This window comes from Calonectris borealis, chromosome 17, assembly GCF_964195595.1.
Source record: "Calonectris borealis chromosome 17, bCalBor7.hap1.2, whole genome shotgun sequence".
Lineage (NCBI taxonomy): Eukaryota > Metazoa > Chordata > Aves > Procellariiformes > Procellariidae > Calonectris > Calonectris borealis.
Window position 1 is genome coordinate 16,392,735 of NC_134328.1, and position 21,147 is coordinate 16,413,881.

The 21,147-nt window shown below is 40.7% G+C and overlaps 1 protein-coding gene across 5 annotated transcripts in view; it reads right to left on the minus strand.

The window, feature by feature from the left end:
- Positions 1–21,147, minus strand: part of DNAJC5 (DnaJ heat shock protein family (Hsp40) member C5) — a 33,825-nt gene that overhangs the window by 12,246 nt on the left and 432 nt on the right. Inside the window, exons 1-4 of one of the 5 annotated variants that reach the window (XM_075166774.1) lie at positions 12,039–12,928; positions 10,891–10,965; positions 5,312–5,379; positions 91–227 (exon numbers count right to left, since the gene is read on the minus strand). In XM_075166774.1, coding sequence (XP_075022875.1) covers positions 91–197 — 107 coding nt within the window. In that variant the 5' untranslated portion in view covers positions 198–227; positions 5,312–5,379; positions 10,891–10,965; positions 12,039–12,928. Of the gene's footprint in view, positions 1–90; positions 228–5,311; positions 5,380–10,890; positions 11,060–12,038; positions 12,929–16,841; positions 17,063–21,147 lie in introns of those variants that run through there. The other 4 variants (XM_075166776.1, XM_075166773.1, XM_075166772.1 and 1 more) reach the window with 4 other exon arrangements.

Here is a 21,147-nt window from a genome sequence, read left to right on the forward strand (position 1 = left end):
TGGAGCCTATAAATAAATAGGCCATCTGTTGAACACTTAATTAAAGCTATTTGTGCTATTGGGCAACACACATAAAACTTGAACCTTTACCTGTATGACTTTTTGATATCATCCGAAGTGGCATTCTTGTCCAACCCCAGCACGTGGTATAACGATTCTCCAGAGGTAGAGAGCGAACGTTGCCTCTGGTCTGCCATCTTGAACTAACCAGAAGAGAGAACCGGGCCCTGCCAAAAAAGAGATTAAGAAATGCTTAAACAAAGAAGAACACGGACCTCATTCATAACATCAGCCTTGAAAACAGAGTTTCCACGTGAAAATTCATCTTTTGTAATGTTTAAATGTGCTTTGAAAAGAAAAGGCTCTTAACATATGTGGAAGTTAAAAAGATACAAAACTCAGCAAATTATCGTGAGAACAACTATTATGTTTTCAGCACAACACCCTCGAATCACTTCTGTATAGACTCAACTCTTCCTTCCAAAAACCCAAAATCAACAGCTGAGGTATAGCTATAGATATGTACTACATTCACATCCCTAAAGCTACTTCATCTTCTTTCTTAGGCTTAATATTAAGATAATTTATTTGTGATAATACCTGTAAAACCAACTTAACAACAGATAGGTTGCTATGACGTTGAGGCTGCCTTTTTGCACCACACTTGCATAGGTGTAAGTTATTTCATTTGTATTTTCAATTGCAGACATTCGGTTACATTAGAAAAACAAACCCAAACTTCCACGCACCTCCCAAAACCCCAGCCGCCCGCCTTATCACTGACACCAGGTCGAGCAGAATCCTTTACACAAAATCCAGTTTGACTAGGCCTGGCCTTCCCACCGTGAAAGAGGGAATGCCTGCCCTCTTAGAGAGATCTCCCCTCGCGTAATTTAAAGTCGTGGATCAAACGTTTAACATGTATTCTAGTTAAAATCGTGCTACTTGGATGTGAATTAACCTCCTGCTCCAAATTCAAACGTCAAAGACCCTAGAGGTCTCCCCTGTGCCATGCCACGGACAGATATGGTTATGTCCTCTAGCATCCTGAGGAGATTAGCATCTGCCATTCTTTAGCTGCAGAACTGCAGCAAGGATGAGCATCGAAGAGAAGACTATTGGCTATTTTTGGATTATGTCATTACAGTTAGCCTACACCAGATTATGTAGTCTTTGAAAAAGATATTTAAAGCACCAGACTTTTCTAATTTAACCCTTTATCTTATACCACAAAGTTAGTAACTTCAGTTTTTAAAAGTCTACCTGCAAGAAATACTCTCAGACATCGCATCTTGCACTGCCTGGTTCTTGGTATGACCTCACAGTGCTGGTACGCTTCACAAGGAACAGTTCCGTTTGTACCAACGAACAGTTGGTATCGTCACGCCTGTACAAGTGTGACTAGGTGGCAAGGCCGTGGATATAGACATCACAACTTTCTTCTTTACCTCAGAGCCTACTGTTCACTACTCTTCTGCATTCGGCCTCTCCAACTTTAGATTAGTTTAACACTGGGCACTATGTCCAGTTTCTTTGACTTGACACCAGCTAAACTAGGAAACCCTCATCTAATTTCCTTCAAGTCGTCATTGGCAGCTCTGGTAAATTTAATTAAAGGCTACCTAATAAGGAAGCTATAAATTATTATTAATAAAAGGTCTAAACCCTAATGCTTTGGCTAAGAATTCAAAATATGCCGCAAATCTGGAAGGTGAATATGTGGGCAGGGAGAGAAAACCTTTTCTTTTCTTTTAAAGGATACTGTTCAGCTACCAAAAGTTTCTGTGAGACGAAAATTATTGAGTGCTGCGAGACACAATGCAACCGATTCATTTATTTGGGCACAATCTGACTCAGGGAAAGGCAAAAAAAAAAAAAATTTCAGGAAAGAAATCCCACATCCAGGAATACACCAGGCACAACCCTCCACGACGGCCTTTTCCCGTCCGCAGCTACGGGTCAACCTGGCCGCAGCCTCCCAGCCCCCTCCACCCAAGCGGTCCCACCGCTGAGGTCAAAGACTGATGATCCTGACGTCTGTCTGGTAATCTAGCTAATCGCACAGGCCTGCGCCGACCGCTGCCCTGGCTCCCTGCACCGCTTCTCCTGCTCTCCGACCGCCAGCACCGCTCCCTCGCAGCCTCCCCAGGACGCTCTCCCGCAGCTCTATGACGCCGGTCCCCCGTTAGCAGCATCCAGCCAAGGGGAGCGTGTCTGTCGCTACTGCTCTTTGCCAGGACCTGGGGGATTAATCTGAAGTCGGGAGGCGGGGGGAATAAAGCATCCTGGTTGAGATTGTACATGTTAACTTAGTTCTTCCAAAGGTATTGCTTCAAACTGGAGCTTCGAGGGCATTACGGACATTTGTGTTGTTTGAAGTCTGTAGCTCTATTTAGGTGTAACAAGCTTCCTTTAAAATCAATCCAACATGCCCTTGGTGCACAGATGCTGCAGATGACAGGTACACACTATGTTTGCTTAATAAAATCTCCACCATTAAATTAGGGCCAATTTGTTTAATCAAAATGAATTCAATTTGATCCAGGTGACGTCTATCAGTCTGCAGGCTACCTGTCAAGAATAAAGGCAGGCATAGGAATAAAATTCCACACTGCTGCAATCTTTAATCGCTTCAATCTGAACAGTTCAGGGTATCTGGAGTTCAGTGTAATGGGGTGTCTGTTTTTCAAAACTGGTATGAAATGGACACGTTGGCCTTGGCAGAAGAGTGGAGGACAAGGTGGTAATGGGAATTCATCTGGGAAGCTTGTTATTTAAGGCAACAGAATAGTAGTATTACTAGGAATGCAACCTTTGGCTTTTCAAATATGAAACAGACAATAAAGGTGCAAGTTATTTAAATTCAGAGTACTTCATAAACCAGGATATTATCTATCCTACTGTTTTTACATGTGGCTCTAATTCACATTACTGAAAGCTGCTCTGTATTTTTAAAAAAAGTGTTGTATTCAGCAGCAACAAGCCATCTGCTACATATTCTAACCAAGCAGGATGCCCTGAAGAGGTTTCCTCTCAGAAGGCTCTGAAGAAAGGTAATCCCCTGGATTAAACAGCACAGTTTTTAACTATCTGTGTACCAGAATATCCTCCGTTAGTCAGCTTTACCAGAAAATGCAACTGTTTTCAGCATGACCAGGTAAGTATGATCGGTACCACCTTGCTGAAAAGACTTAGATTAAACCTGGTAGGTTATATATGGAAGCCAGCCTTAACATTTTAAATACATCAACAGTAAACTGAACCTTAGAAAGACTAAGTTTCTTTTTAGCTTCCTAAAAGAATCCTATGAAGTTTCATGAAACTGGTGATATCTTAGTTTCTGCCAGCTCCGCTGACCCTTTTATAAGTTGTATTTAACTCATTAAAATGGCAAACTATTATTACAGCCAAGAAAAATGAATAGTTCTCTGCCAGTTTAGGGAATTAAATACTCAGAGAACATCCCAATAAATGCCAGCAACAAAAAGGGTGACAGCAGATCCGGCGGCCAGAAGCAGGGAGGGAGGACTAACACCTCCTCTGACCCCACCACAAAATGCTGCAAAGAATTTTAACTGGAAGGGGACAGCGAGGGGGAATCAACTTTTCCAAGAAAAGGTGCTTAGCTGTGTGGCAGGACGGAGGGTGGAGGTTACCGACACTGCTCGCACAGGGAGCAGATGCTCTAACAACACTGCATCGCAGCCGCCAGATCCCGGCTAGGAAGAACCGCCTTGCACCAATAAAGCGATGGAGGGCTAATCCAACGGACAGGGTCGTTTGCAGCCGAAAGCGGGCTAACAGCGGTACTTTCCATTTGACTTCAAGGATGAAGCATTAGGCATTTATTCATGAACAAACCTCTGGAAACTGTAAAGTACCAAGTTGTCTAAAATATCACTTTTCACATTTCCAATTAATTCTGTACATTTTCCCCTGTAATTCCAAAGGCACAGCTGCTCACTTGAATTTCCTCACTGGAGGAAAGACTGCTGTTGAAAGCAGTTGTGGCTGTTCAGCTCCACTGACAAAAATCAGAAGGGGCAGAGGAAATCAAACGATGTTAACTTCAAAAATACTACTACAGCAGGACATTGGGGTACAATCTTCACCAGAATTTTAATTTTCTTAATACCTGTATATTCGTAAGCTTAAGTTACTAAAAAAGAAAAGAAAAAAAATCACACCATGAATGCATGCACCAATGCACAGACCTTTAAATACGCGCTGTTGATAACAATTTTAGTGAAGTGTCTATCTTCAATGTAGAGAATCTGGCTGTCAACAGTTGTTCCAAAAAGTAAAATCCTGCTGTAACAGACAAAATCCACCATCTCCTGAAATGGTAAATGATACTTACCCACTAGACATAGGTTAATGGAAGGTCATTAATCTTAATGGATACTCTATCCAAACTTCACGTTTGCAAACAAGTTTCATTGAAACCAGAACAAAAACAGCTTCCCAGTCTTTCCATATGTCGCCAGTAACACAGAGAACAGAGAAATCCCCAAAAGGGACAAGTAAGAAACAACAGGAATGAGAAAGACAAACTCAAAGCCATGCTGGAAGTGCTGGACAGGAGAAGGAGAGGTAGGTTCGCAGCACAGCCCAACACCACCGAGGCACCAACCCTGCAAGTGTCTTTACTACAAACTACCTGTAACGTTGTCAAGCCCTCTGCAGTTACAGTTTTAAGAGCATATTAGCAGATGATTAAAGAGTCTAGTTTGGAAATGATGTTTTGCCAGCTCTTACAAAAATTATGCTCAGTTGATGCTTTATTATACAACTTTAGGAAGCACTAGAGTATTTTAAGAAAGATTTGTAGTCCACAAAGCATTTCTGGTTACTGACTACATGGTAAAATATAATGTCAGTTAAGATTACTAGCTTCTCAAAGATTTCCAGTGCAGAAAATTAACTACAGGTGTTAATCTTAAACTAAATTATTCTATCTCAACCAGTATTTACTAGTAAAAGTCTAAATAAAAACATCAAGCCAGAAAACACGTTAGTAAATATTGATTTATCACAAAAATGAAATGGCACCACTGGCCTCCACATCGTGTCCATCTGTCTCGGATTCCTTCTCACAATCTGGTATTTTTCGAGGGTGGAAAAAAAAATTTTTAAAGGGGAGAGGAGAGAAACATATACAAGATTGTATTATCAAGAAAAATACGAGGTGTTTTAAGCTTGGCTTCGTGAGGTATTCGAGATTTCTGTAAGAAACTTTGAACTTTGTTTCCTCGGCATTATTTTGCATTTAAAAGAGTAGCTACAAGAAATCAAAAAATACAGTACTTACCTGGTGTCTAGTTCGAATATTCTAAGGTAAGTGGTAACAGCCTCCACACACCTCTAAAACTGAATCTCCTAAAGACAAAACAAAAGCAAATCAATTGTTCACTAACTCTTACGTTGAGAGCTCATTGCAAAATCATCATCATATTATTTTATTTTAACAACCCTCTGTAATACACTAAAGACAAGATGGAAGCGAAATAACAAAACTGTAACCTTCTATACTTCTACAGAATTTTCACGTAAAGCAGGTAAGTATTGAAGCCACCAGGAATGCAGAGGCATGCTGCAGTCCGGATGCATTTAATAGGCAGGCACCTTCCTAGGGCACGGTCAGCTGCCATCAGAGAATACATTTTCAAGGCTGCATTTATCATTACGCTTTCACTCAAATGCCGCCTTAACACGAGTGTTTTTACTGTCCAAAATATTTTATACTACAGTAAGTCTCCACAATGTAAATACTTACCTTCAGAATTGATTAGCTGTCAAAGTAAGTTACAAGTATTTTACAGTTTAGATTCAAGGGCTCTGTGCTTTTATCTGTAGCTTCAGCCTCTTTCCCCAAAGCTTTTACCACATGAAAGACACCCACTTATCTAAAATAAAGATACCAGCCGCACAGAAACTCTAATAACCATTATCTGTTTAAGACTTTGGATTTTTTCAGCTTAGGCATTTGTGAAGTATCTGTACTTAAAACAAGAGAAGTGTGTTCTTCAAGTCTTGATAACGGGTGATGTTGTTCGAGAGAGACCGCTGAAGCAGCTCAGCCACCAGAGCGGACGGCGCGCCCCGGCACGCCAGCGGCAGGCAGCCTGCGGTGCTGCCCTGAGGAGCCGCCAGGCACAGGCAGAGGGCAAGGCGAACCACGGCAGAGTAAGGCTGCAACAGCCCAGAGAGGTTCAGTGGCGTTCAGACGCCCCCATGACAAATACACGTCATTTTTTTTAGATTTCAATAGAAACACAGTGTTGTCTGTACAGCACCTTTCTTCACGGGTTATTAACAGCACTGCAGCTAAGACGGAGGAGACGTGCAAGCGCATGGAGTAGCTGAATGTCACTATGCCGTTTCTAATGCCGCTCTACCTGGCATCAAAATTGGTCCATGTGCTTAAACCGTAGAGCAATACCAGCGCATTTTGCCAGGACAATTTTCCATCAAGAAAACCACAGTTTTATCCTATTCGCATTCCCTCATCCTGAAGCAGATTACCCGAAGAAGAAACAAGTCTCACTTCAGCACAGAAGGAGGAAGAGAACCTGAGGTGATCCAGCAACACAAACCCCTTCTTTCAGCGGTCAAGGCGAAGTTAGACAGATTGCTCCAGATGACCGATCACACGAAAATAAGAGAATCCACGGGCAAGAGGAGCCTAGGAAATGCTAGATGATGCTATGGAAAAATTTAGGGAAAAGCCACTGCAACAGATTAAAATATCTTTCTGATTAAGCGGGTACAGGATACATCTAACCCATGTCATTAATCAGGAAGTCATTTATGCATTAGATTACCAAACAATAAACTTCATGAGTGGGATTTCAGAGCAGCTTTTACCTGGCAAGTCATCGCTTAATCATCATCCAAACCCTTTCAACAGATTCCAAAGAACAAGCTCTGAATGCACTTGAGAAATAAACTCCCCATTCAATTAAAAAGTACGCCTTTCACGAACATTTCAAGGTTTTGGTGTGGCAGAGATGTTGGGAATACACCCAGTAAGCTGTTGGCATTACTGACCACAGAATTTGTTTTATGCAATCTGTAAGAAGCTGCTTGATCTTAGCAGCATATCCATAAATGAGTAAGAATGAACTAACCAACAACTAAAAACCAGCTTACTGTTGATGGATCTATTTAGTTCATTTGCTAGATACCGCCAAAAGACTCTTCCTGAAAAATGAAAGACAGAGTGCACAAGCCACAGGCAGAATTTAAACTTTCACACTCAGACATATTAAAGGGTGGACTACCCCTCAGATGAAAAATGTCCTCTTTTGTGAACCTAGGAAAGCTTCCAGGTTCCCTGCCCACTGCTTTCTTCATTACAAAGTAATCAACAACAGAACATTAAGTGATCTTTAGAAAGCTGCAGCTGGTAACTGGGTTAGCAACCAGAATTACGGCCCAGGCTCCCAGGACACTGGGGACCAGAACAGACTTATTCAGATGGACGAGTCCACCAGTTTTGCCTGTGGTCACTATGAATCTTCTCTTCCAATCTCTAGCTAGCAGATGCACTTTTTTTTTCCTAAATAAGCTCTGCCTTCATACCTAGATGAAGACCATCTTTAAATTAACCACTAATTCTGTTTCAGACAGCAACCTAAGCTTCAGAAATGTTGACAGTCAAACTGAAAAACAGCTACAGTATGCTCAATTTATGGATGTACACAGCTGGAAATCTGTGAGTGAAGCAGGAGAAGAAAGCAAAGTGCAAATGTACTTTGGAGATTTGATTATACTTGCTTGCCTTTGACAAAATGAGCTATCCTGCTAAAGTCAGCGTTTGGCATATAATGAAGTAAATGAAAATACAATGATGTGTGGATAGAAGCTTCAAATAGTTCAAATACAAGATTCCGGCCCAGGCCTCGTCAAAACTCCATCAGAAAAAAAGTCTTTATTTTTATAGCACACATACACAATATCTAGCTGAGCACAGAACTCAGAATATACAGAAAAGTAATTTTTTTATCGTAATATGGATGCAAATAGCAAGATTTTCTTCAGTCTCTCAGTTATGCCAATACAAAGCTTCATTAACAGCAGAAAGCCTGGTTTACAGCTGGACATAACTGAACAAGACCAAAATAAATTCCAAAGGAAACTACTTCTTATAAAAATCCAAGTCCCCGAGAAACCCGTGCCAGCTATTTCGCATCACCTCTTCCTCACCGCATCCTCCCGTGCGCGCTCCCTGCCAGCACGGCTGCCAGCCGCAGCACGGCTTTCCGGGGTTCTGCTCGCTGGGCTTCTGTTGCAACCGGCAATTCTAACGGAGTGACTCAGGAATGTTTTGATCTACCCGTCCAATCTCATTATTCTGCAGGCCAGATCCACTGACCCAGAGCTCTACTTAACACCCTGCTTGTAATGACTTGTAAATATCTTCCCTCCTTATTACATGATATTCACGATACAAACAAAAGGAGAGAAAATGAAAGGACAGATGCCGGAAAAGAAACAGAAGCATTTAAAATCAAGATTAATGGATGTTACCCGGTTTCAAAAAAACACAAAAACCTCAAAGGAAAAAAGCCTGGGGAAGGAAATAAGCAATTGTTTAAGAGGCAGAGAATACATCTATAACTATGAAAATCAGAAGAAAAGATTAAAGAATGATGAAGGTAAGTTAACAAAACCAAGCAAAACTACATGAATGCAAACTAAATTCATCAACACATTAAAATTGTGGTAAGTTTTGTAACACAAATGAAGAAATACGCTTAGGAAGCTTGCCTGGTCTTTCAACCATTTTGCTCATACCAAAAATAGCTCTTCTAGCCTCATTTGTCCTGCAAATTTGAATCCAATTTATCTAATATTATATTTTCCCCATATACTGTGATCATAAATAGTGCTTGGCACCTTTTCTTCATCTAACCAAGAGATATATACTACCTTTTCCTTACAGAAATCAGACACGTTCTCAGATCTATTCTCTTTGATAAAAAGCGTATCTGTGTCTTCTGTCTACTCTAACCTCCTCTGTCAGATGCAGAACCATTTTTATTTAACAGTTCTATTAAGAGAATTGTCATCATCCTGCTCCGTATGTTGTTAACAAAAAGAGGTAAGTATCTTTAGGACACCTTGCTTCATAATCCATCTCCGTCATGTACATGAGCTATATCGTAGTTATCAAGTATTCAAAGAATTAATACTGCAATTAAGGCAAATAAAATAAATAAATAAATAAATAGACAAAACAGAAACCCCCAAGTCTTTATTTTCTTACATCCTTACTTGCTCACATCACTTGCAAAATGAATGAGTACTGGAAAAATTATATGAAAAGGCTGAAGGTAAAACAAACTGGCTAATAAGTGCACTCAGAAGACTACTACTATTTCAAAGTACTCTTCATGAACATTCCTCCAGCTGTCTTGAAATAGTAATTTTTAACGTATTAATTGAAGCACTAACACTTGTTATTTCATTAAAGCATCCAAGAGTCAGTGTTTTGATGTTGCTTACATTTTTTACATCGCAGCACAAAAGCCTTTTAGCTAAATTTTGCTATTCAGTTTGTAGCCCTTTGTTAAAGGTCCTGTGAGAAATCTCCTATCCATAAAACATTCTGTTTTAACATGCAAATCCCGATGTAAAGCTAACCTAGTATCTGCGGAATTGGTTTCAAATGTATGCATCTTTCTCCCACAAAAAAAAGAATCTTACTACAGCCAAATTCATTTGCCTTTGGAACAGAAGATAGGTCTCCAACAGTGAAAGAATGTGACACTAAAAATCTTCATTACGTTATCTTAAATATAAGTTAAAAAAAACCCAACAAACAAAAACAAAACACAGAAACACACAGCTTTTAAATAAATGAAATCTCAGACAACGCAACTCCTCTGCTAAATTCACGTCTAAATTCAGGTAACATGCATCCGTAACGAAGGAGATGTTACACTGAAACTTGTGACAAACTTAACTACAGCGATACAAGTGTTGTTTCTCTAATAAGCTTAGCAGATTAAAATTTAGCCATTTAAGTCTGATTGACCAACCTGTTATAAAGACTTGTGACCTTGTACCCTATACAAGAGTAAGATTCAAACCTACTAAAGAAGGTTTTCCATACTAGGGGGAAAAAATGTGAAGTATTAGATTCACATTTTCTATCATCTCTCCTCAGCTAAAAGAATTACTCTTTAAAACCCTAGTTTTTTTAGTGGATTCCATACTTAGGATTTCATCGCTCCTATTTAATCCTTCAGCAAAATTAAATTACTGTTTATAGCATTACAGTAGTTTATATGGCAGAGTGCAAGTGTCACAAATTGTACACGGCTATAAAAAACCCCCACGTCTGCTTACTCAGCTATTTTAAAATTCATGAAAGAACAGTAGTTCTGTTTGCTTGTCTCATTATTACCCTTAATTGTCTCTCTATATAAACCTATGCAATGTTTGAATTGCTGTAACTACTCATAGCATGCAAGTTCACTAGAACAAATCAGAGAAACCACAACATTCACTACTGTGGGTGGAGTGATACGGATGTCACTTATTTCTTCCAAAGAAGAAATATCTTACACTTCTTCAAAAGCATCAATGCAGAGGTACAGCTCCATTCGTGCTAGGTGAGTTGAATAAACTATATCAATTAAAAAAAACATATTGCTAATGACTATACCAATATAGTCAAAGCATTAAACCTTTAAAACATAGAGAAAGTCTTGGAACAAACAGGTGGGTTTACTCACATCAAAATGGGATTTATATTATTTTGTCACACCTGTAGGTAAGACAACTAAAGGCTTTTAAACAGCAATAAAAGAAAAAATGTCTATTCACTCATGTGACAAAAGGTTCAGCAATTGGATCAACTGTCAAAATGTGATCACCGACCTCTGGACAGCCTGCTCCAAACGCTTTGTCACGTTCAGGAGGTTAGGATGGGTTTTCTGTGGCATGAAGCAGCAACTGTGCAACAAAAATACAGGAATCAAAACAACTTTAACAACAGATTAAGGAGACAACGCTGGTCTAAGCGGCGTCTTTTTACAGCACAGGCAGTTTCTGCCTGGTCAAAAAGAAGGAACAAAGTGAGGTCAGAGAGTACATCTAAAAAAGCCATATAAGCAGTCTGAGAGGCAAAAGAAATGACGCAGTGATCTTCCCGACATGAACGCACCTTTCACATTACAAGTTGGTCGGTAAAGGGAAAGAAAAAGAGATTTATCAGAAATTAATGTGGAAGGGCAGGGCAGGGGAAGATTACCCTCTGTACTCACCTACAGTAGCGGAGATGGAGGGGAAAAAAAAAGAAACTTCCTATCTTCTTTTGCTATCAATTGTGGAGGTAGATGAAAAGGTAAATAAGGGGTTCCCCCTCTCAAAATTTAAATAATGTATAAGTATGGTTTTACAAATTGCAAAATGCAGACCAAAATTATTTCACAACTAATTTATTATTGGAATCACTTTGTTGTCAAATAAACACTCTTGGCAGTTTCAATCATGAACGGTTTTTGTTAATGACTTTGAAACGAATAGTTCATTTTAATGGGTAAAAAAGCAAAAACGAAGAGCAGGTTGTACTGAGAGCAGAAGGTAATTCACAGATCCTCAAACTGACCTAAAATGATCGAGTCTGGTGTTTCCCTTTGAGAAACTTTACTTCTCTTTTCAGGTTATTAATCTCTGCCATTCAGTTCTTTAACAGTTACCTCTTCCCCCACCAAGCACACAAAGCTTCTTCTCAGAAAATTATGAATAAAAAAGCAAAACAAGCAGAACTGAACAGCAGAATTTATAAAGCCAAGTTTCCAGAAACAGCCACCCACCAAGCCACCTAGCTCAGGAAAAGAAAAGCTAAAACGCCTTTATACGACCACCAGGAATCCAATGTAATTGCCTCTGTAACGTCAAAGCCTTTCTTTCTGTTTCACAGGGTAATTAGTGTTTAGTAATCTACAACATTTTACTCTAAAAAGTAAGCTTATTGCTTTAATAATACAGACAGAAAAACTTTTTTTCCCCTGATTTACTTTTACCTCATGTATCCGATCAGGTCCTCCCAGCCTACGAAGGTGCATAATTATTCAAGCAACACTTGTATCTGCTCAGTTGAGTTGTGAAGACCTTCGTTCCGAAGATTTCTTTCTTTTGCAAAGTTTAAAACTAAGCATATCTAAAAATCCTTTCTTCTCCTAATTGCTCAATTGTATTTCCCCAGTTTTTGTGGAGAGTGGGGAGGAGACTTCACTATTTCATTATTTCACTTCCTCACAGAAACTGCCAGAGAAAAGAACATTTTAATTTCCTCCTGTAAAAAACAGAAACACACGGGCTTCTAACATACATTCAAAGACTTCTTTATTAGACCATAAAAAAACAAAGGCAAAAACAGCAAAACAGATTGTCTTCTTTTCAGATAAGATTGAATACTAATAAGAAATGATAAAAAACAAAACAAAAAACCAAACCACAAAAACAAAAACAAACCACCACTCATTCTCCTTTCCTAATTGTAAGGCTGCATCCAACACTGCAAGCTACAGCCAGAAACGCCAGCAGAGCAGATCAAAGACAGGGAGAGCTGTACTGGTATCAACCGCTGTGCTAGTGGTCGTGCCCAGTAAGGACATCCATGGGCCAATAAACGCGAGTTTTAACAACAACCTGTCCTATCCAAGAGACACACGCTGACATAACTTTCTGACGCCGACCTGGCAACCGAGCCTTTTGCCGGTATAGCTTCACGCTAAGGCACTCCAAGCCATGACAACAGCTCAGGAATCCAGGTCAGCAGAGCTACAGCACCTTCAGGTGACAGGCCCTTGGCGTAACGGCACCGATGACCACCATTCCCCGTTAGTCAAACATCACAAACACAATAGGAAGTCGCTCCTGCAGCTGAGAAACATATGCCAGGACAGAGCAATCAGTGTTGTAAAAGATGTTTAAGGTTGCAAATAGCATTTTCGACAAGTTTCAAAAACACCCTCAAAACCACTGCTTTCAAAAAACTACAGATTAAAATTATAATCACACCAATAATATTTTTTAAATTGCATGCTCTTTTCTACCCTAGGATCACCAGACTCTGCATGAACTGAAGTAGTGTGACCAAGGTGCAATACCGACATGAGTGCTGCCTGCCAGTTAAGCCTCAAAAAACCCCCAAACAAGACATCACCAGGAATAAGCAGTCTCCTGATTACAAAGGGGGCATGGGCCGTAGGATAAAAACCCTTTGAACTCAAACACTGTGCTACGGTGGGGGGGTGAGCACAAACCCACGCAGACCAAGCTCCCCAAGCAGACCACCCCCAGGCCCCCAGGTAAACCTCTGCCCCGAACACAACTCGCCAACTGACAGAGAAACCTCAAATTGCCTTTTCCACAGCCAGTCTCATACCACAGATTCTTCCTCACCGGATAGTGTCAGATGTTACAGAAAATGGCTTAAAAGGCACAAGGAGATGAGTTTCGTACCATTCAACTCCCCAGCACATGGACATTTAAAAAGCATTAAAAAAGTTAAGACTAAAGATTTTCACAATAAAATCTGAAGTGACCAGCACAGCTTATATCATTCAAAGTTTTATTTGTTGTTTTGGCAGGAAAATACAACAAAATTCTTTCTCTTTTGAAGGCTGGGTGATGCTGGAGGGGCATGCCTGCATTGCAAATATTTTTGTTTCACCTTAGGTCAACAAAAACAGAGCCCGCCTCCAGAGGTAAACAGACAGCAAGACACAGAGGAAAGCACTTTGGGATACAGGACACAATCATAGCGATCAAAACCAGTTTTCATAGCACTGAAGAAAGTCACTACAAATCCGTTGCTAATGTAACTATATTCTTAAAGCACATCAAGAATACATTAACGAGTATACAATTCATACGTTTGAGTCAGTCTGGATAGCTAGGTGCTCAGGACCCAAGACCTTGTACATTGTCTCCACCCGGCTCATTTGGCTAGAAACACCCAAACAAATCACAGGGTTGGATTAAAAGTGGGTTTAATTTAAACTGACATTTTCTTACAGGAGATAAACTCTTTGGTATTTTCTAACTATAAACAGTGTGGTTTCACCAACAAAAAGATTTATTTTGTACTACTCCTACAGAAACCACACTGATATTTATTTCCACTGTTCTCTCATTCTGCATACATTTAATCTGCAAACTGCGTGATGAAGTATGTCCTCAGTTCCGCCATTCAGTCTGGCAACACTATTTCATGGCCGCTTAAAAAAAAAAGCACAAGCCCATAATTTAGAAATAATAAGGCAACTGAGAATGGTATTTGTCATACTGATTCTCCCACTAACTCAGGAGCGATTAACAAGAAAAGACACAGCTTGAATTTCAGACCGTAGACTTCATTTGCAAACCTAGCACTTCAGGAAAAAACATGTTCTAGACTTTAACGGTAACCGAGTTTTCTAACATTATAATTGGGATAAGAAATAGAACATCCAAATGCATATAGATTTTATAAACTAAGTTTTCAGGGTGGAATCACACTTCAGAGGACAGTTATTAAAGATAAATATTTTCACTAATTACTGTCCAGGCAAAATATTTCTGTTCAATATGCATTTATTTTGCTATGTGATAAAAATGGTCCACCCAAAGCAAGAACCTTATTTCCCAGCATGAACGTTGGGGCCTTCAAAAGAATGACTGACTGACTAGTCATTTGTCAAGCCAACCCCAAGGATGACAAAAGAAGCTTTCTGAAGAAAAGACATGGTTCATCGCCTATTTTTCTTTCACCACTCAGACCAGAATAACTCCTTGAGACACACATCAGAATAGTACATGTGCGGAGAAGCTGGGTCCCTGTGTGACACAGCTTGTCAGTTATCAGATGGAAAATATTCCTAAAGTTCACAAAGAACAGCAACTCAGAACGAACCTGGAACTTAAATCAATTCACTGCTCTGAACAGTAACTGAACCCGTTTTTTTAACTCAATTTAGAACGGAAATATGTCTGGTTATAGCTTCTGAGAAACAGCTCACCTCAGATTTCAGTGGAGGCACCGAACAATTTCGTGGTCCCTTCCCTCCTCCTCCAGGAGTAGCAGGCGAGGAGATGCCAAGGGGGTGCTGGGAAGAGCAGAGGATCTAGGAGCGGCAAAAGCTAAACCATGCAGGCAAGAAGGAAAAGAAACAGACACCTGCTCCCACCGGGCTCCCACCAGCCACGCGGAACCATCTCACCCTCTTCCAGAGCTCGCGGTACGCAGCTGGGTTCCCTGCCCGAAACGTCACGTAGGTCCAGGCAGTTGAGGCGTATCGGATCAGTCCAACTGTTTCGGATCAAAGCAGTTATCAGTCTGCCCTGGAACTGTATCAGGATAACTGCAGTCCCTGACGGACCTGAACTAGAGCAGAACTTAAAAAAAAAAAGTACTGCTTCTAATCCCAGGTGATTTCACACGGATCCCGTATGCCCTTTGTAAAAGCACAGGAACACTCACTAATTTTATTCCCCTTCTACCCGCTGTTATCACAGTGTCACGTCTCCCAAAGACACGTTGCCATGCTCCAGTATCTGAAGGAGACCTTAACACATCCCGTTTTGTCTGCTGACCTCCCTTCTCGTACTTCTAAGTATCAGAAGCAGGACCACCAACTTTCATGCTGACCTCGTAACTACAGAGAAGTAAGGAAAAATTAAGACATTTCTTAACATATGTTAAAAAAAAAAATCCCCTAATTGCACACCATCAGGTAACAATAGATGCAAACTGAAATGATAAATATCTCACCTTGTGCAACCTAGTCTTGGCGGAATGAATTTCCTGAACTTGGCATCTTCTAGATTACTGCAGACATTGTACTAGTAACAGCCCACGAAAACGTTCGGAGTTAGGCTTCCCAAGCTCCCCTCCCCTCTACAAGCAGCTTTAAACCTAATTATGTTTTTGCAATAAGTGTCGCTAAATCCTCATGCCGTGAAAAGCAGATTCGTAAGGAAAATTCTTTAATGACTGACTCAGTCTAGGCCAAGGCCCACATTACACACCATGCACTGGAACTCTGACACAAAGATGACAAACTATTTCTGAGCATAAATAAAATCGCTAAGATATTACCATCACAGTAACAGAAAATCCTGTTAAGACATAAAATATGTAATGACAGATGGAAGGGAAAAGAATATTTTCATTTGGAATACAGCCAAAAACTTAAATTTAAAGGGGAAACGCAAACAGAAAACCAGTGAAACTTTCTACTTTTTGTAACTGCATAATTGGCTACGGTCATGACATCAGTAAACTTTGGACTCTTCCTATCCGCACTGCAAAATATTATTAACATATAGGTCCTATATATTCACCTTTTCTACAGATTGTCCTGTAAAAGCCACAAATGTTCCAGAATCACTGCCACCTAACACAACTTTAGTAAGACACAGATGAAACCAAGTAAGGACTGTGAAGTCCCGTGTGACAAAAGCAAAAGCAGGATGGTGTAAGTCAGCATTCCTAGAGCAAGCAGTTAAAAACGGTTCTTGACAGGTATATAAATATACATTCTCGGTGGGAAGAGGGAGCCCAGAAGGCAGGTGGGGGAAGCCCGGGGTGCTGGCTGGATCTCTGGTTTGTGCTCTGCTATCAACTTCTCCCCACTGGTAGTAGATACTGCCCGCCGTTGCAGTCAGATCTCAAGAACTATTTATTTGCATCATTCATCTGTCAGAAGCCATCAGACCACCACCATCACAAAAATACCAGTTAACGAAAACATACTCATGGCGGCCCATTTTGTGTTGCTGCGCTAAATTTTTAAAACAGAACTATATATCATGTCATGCAAAAAACCCTGCTTCTTTACCAGTGCTTTGATAAGAGGTAACTGGGTTTTTTGTCTGCTCAACCAATGAAGTTCAGATCACTCGTTCAGTTTGCACGGGAGCTACCGTCCCGCCGCGCACCACACGCCTTCCATTTTCTTCTACCGATGCACGCACAAGAGGATGAAAAACTTGCACCCGGAAGAAAAACGTACTGAAATGCTACAGTTGGCCCTACAACGTGCTGGCACTGAAAGTGTTTCAGCATTACTGAAGAAGGCAGAACAGGACTTTAAAAAGGCACATGTTATTGAATGCAGATGCAAGGTAATTAGGAGAATTTGCCAGGATGTAAGAAATCTGAATGTATGCTAAAGCAATCTTATTCACGTTCTGCCAAGCAAAACGTACACATCCACAATGCACTAATCTAACACCAATAATTATTATTATTTAGCTATTTTATGCGCACACACACACACACAAAAAAAAGTTATTTTTTTGGTAGCTACTATCACTTCATTAAAAATATTTAAACAATCTTTTGAGGCACTTCTGTTCTGGAATGCCGTTCTTTTCTATCAGTTCACACTGTCTGAAATAGGAAACAAAGTGCCTCTGAAGCCAAAACATGTACTTTCTAACAACTGTGCTTCGTACGTTTTTATTGATTAAGAAAATACTTTAACTGAACTTCTAGGTAAATCTTAAGATACAGCACTATTCAAACGCCTGTCTTTCAAGACTAAAAGCAGTCACTGGTTAACCAACCAGCATCAACGCATAGTAGTTGACATAGTAACAAAATCATGAGGATAAAAAATACGTTAGAACAATGGTAAGAATTCACAAACAGCTCTTGAGAGATTATAGGCGCTGGCAATCTGCTGACAGCATACGCTGACCAGGTGCACCAAGATCACCCCTCAACTTCTTTTTTATCCTCCAAGTCTTTTCTTTTGCAAACGTCCAGTCAGTCACCAAATCATCCTGAATGTGTGGAAGAGCTTTGATGGCTGGGACAGGTAGCTAGAGAGTTAAATATGCAAAAAATATTTACATGGACACTTCTAAACCAATATTGCTTAATTCAAATTACTTCAATTACTGGAGCACAAGGATAACAACTTTTTCACGTTAAAAAAAACCAGTGCAACACCTCGCTTTGGTCCTCAGCGTTAGCCACATTCCTCGGCCCCCCCTCACGGCAGAGGTGGCCACACAGCCATTTCCTGAGGCCGTGGACTGGCCCACTGCAGCCCTCTGTGCATCTGCTTACAAGTTGGGGGTCGCCTCACGGAAACCAAGCGACTGGCCAAACTGCACACAGCTCCTTGAAAACGCCTTTTCCTCGGGCTAGTGGGGAGCGACAGAAGAGCCACATCTTCCTAGGCAGAGGCAATCCCTCTCTAGCGCTGCTTCGTGTTCCACCCAGGCAGGTAAACCTGGAGGAGAAGAGAGGCCGTGAGCGGAGCTGCGGCAGAGCCCTGAGCTAGAACTGCAACGGCAAAGCCAAACAAAGAGGACTCGCACGGCTCGAGACCAAACTGTGAAGGAAATCAGTTCGTGTATTAAAATTACCTTAAATTAATCCCCGTGCTTGTGCGTTTGATGGGCGAGCAGTGAAAATGCTGGCAGATGCTATTTTGCATGCTCTGGGGAGGATACTGGCACTCAGTCCTATGTATAAGCTCTGCAGAAAAGTTCTGCCAATCCCTTCCCAAACATACAGAAAAAATATTTTTATCTGGTTACTAACATTACTGATACCTAAAAAAGAGAAAACACTGGCAAACTGATCAAAAGAGGGAAATACGGCAATTATCACAGGCCAGTTGCAGAACTGTTATTATAAGTTAAGTCATTTAACAGACACATAGGATTTGCAGAACCACCTCCCATTCTTAAATCATGCCCACTTCCCCAGAGAGGGCATTCTGGCAAGTGAATTCGTAAATTCAAAAGGAAAGTCGTATCAGCAACTTTTCACATTTAACCTAAAACATGATTTCTTAAGTAATCCAGTTAGGCTTCCATTAGTATTCAACATCAAAATGCCTAAACACAGACAAAAATCCTTCTCGAAGCTCACAAAGAGAAGAAATATGATGATTAACAACATCTATTGCCAACAACTACCACCTCCCGAGCAGTATAACCTGCAAATTAGGCCAGAAGTCTTAAAATCAACATTCATACTATTAGGTTCCTAAGTCATATTCTGGTACCGCTCAATTTTTTCCGAAGTACGAAGATGCAAGGAACACCACTGACTTGATGGATGTCAGCACGGCACAGTAAAAAAAGCTTGTCCTCATCACAGCTGTATTTCGACCCCTGCTCTGATCCTCCGCTGCAAAACAAGTCTCTGGCAGGCTCCAACCATCTTGGGTAACTCCATCACTGAAGTCAGGTGGGTGCCTGCGCCACCTCGGCCACAAACCACGTCAACTTACTGCAATCCAGCTGTAAAACAAGGCACCAACGGACCAGGAGGCGGACTGCCCCGCATTTAGGAAAGACTGAAAGAGTGTTTATGCTTCTTGGGAGTAGTCAACACGGATATAAGGTCCACGCTAGGAGACTAAACATGCTGCAAAGACATTATTTTTTTCAGACGCTCACTGATAAAAGATAGTTAAATATAGCACACAGCTACCCTGTGAAGTTCGGAACCCTCCACTTTGGTTTCACCAGCGCTTTGAACCGACAGCCTGCAATTTATCAATACAAGACATCAAAAATTTAGGAGGAAAATGACCACGTTGCAGCATCTCCCCTTTCATTTAAATGCCATGGACAATCACTAAAATGAAGTAAAGGAGGGAGGGAAAGAAGCATTTATTTATGCTTATAAAAAGCTGGTTGACTGAAAAATCTCATCTCCAAACTCAGGGTTATCCACAAAGCAGATTCTGCACGGCCAGCATCATGACAAGTTTCTCCAAAGTCCTTAGAGCTCCATGAGAAAACCACAGGAAGCTGCTCAATAAAAATAAACTTCTTTTCATCCTACACTCTATATATTAAAGTCAATTTCCCTTCGACTCCAGCTTTTGCTTCCCCTCTTTTCTCTCTCCCAGAGCACAGCGTACTTGAATTATTAGAACTGATTCAATAATGCAAATGAATTTGGCATGTATTTCTCAGGATCTCTTAGTCAGGTTAGGACTCTACCATTTTCATCGGAAGCAAACAAAAATGCAAACACTGATCCTAAGCAGCCTGAAACCAACAGATGCCTTAGAACTTGAAAATGCCTCTACTGAAATTGTGGTCAAAAGAACAAATTCCACCTAAAGGCGGCTGCTACTATTCAAGAATTTAAATAGGTACAATCCTGACGCATTTCAAAAGGAAATCCTTTCAGATTTGCATACTTTTGATAGCTTAATTTACCCAATGAAATGGGTGAAACACCACCGGCCAGCCACTGGGTGAATGCGGCCTACAAGTTTTTGCTTCAATAGCAGCAAACTAACACGGTATTTAAACACACATATAACATTCCTGTTTCCTTAAGATAAGCTAGCATGAGAACATTAGGCAGACATCAGCTAGGAGAATTATATTATTTCACACTGCTGTAAGATGAGGTACCAAATTTATGCCATTTTTTTAAAGCTTTACCGCAGGAGAGAGAATATTAAGCATACACAGCTCTACAGCAATGTCTCACAGCCCACGAAAATTAATACCCCGATTAAAACAAACCTAAAAAAAGACAAAAACGCTTGGCTTTCCTTTCTGTGTCATACGGATGGCTTTCACCTTGCTCTCCAAGGGAGAAACAGCTCCATCAGTGTAATACACTCCAGTAATAAAGTCAACGGCTTTGTGTCACTGTGTGTATAGCAGCAAGATATTGATAAAGCATAAAAGCAAGAGCGAGGCGTTATCAGTGGATTCGCTATCTCCGTTTCGTCCAGTTGCATTCAGTATGACCACAATTACCTGACTGGAATTCTTAATTCAAGAACAAGAAGACACTGCACAAATAAACAGAATTATGCTGCCTTTGCAAGTTTCTCATTATAAAGGCTGGATTTACTTCCCGTTGCTAATACGTCATTCATTAAGCACATAATAATCTGAGCAGTTACAAATTATTTTTTTGCTAAATTAAGCAGAACAACGTAAGGAAAGGGGAAGGAAAAATCATCCCAGATCCCTCCAGTGAAAAAACCAGTCATCGTGAATCACGGCTCGCACACCGCACAAATGACTTTCATTTAGAATTCACCTTCCCAGGCCTTTTGTTTGGGGGTTTTTCCCCTCAACCCCCGCAGCTCCGAGGCAGAGGACGCAGCCCCCACAGCGCCGCGGAGGAAGGCGCGGGGGGGTGGA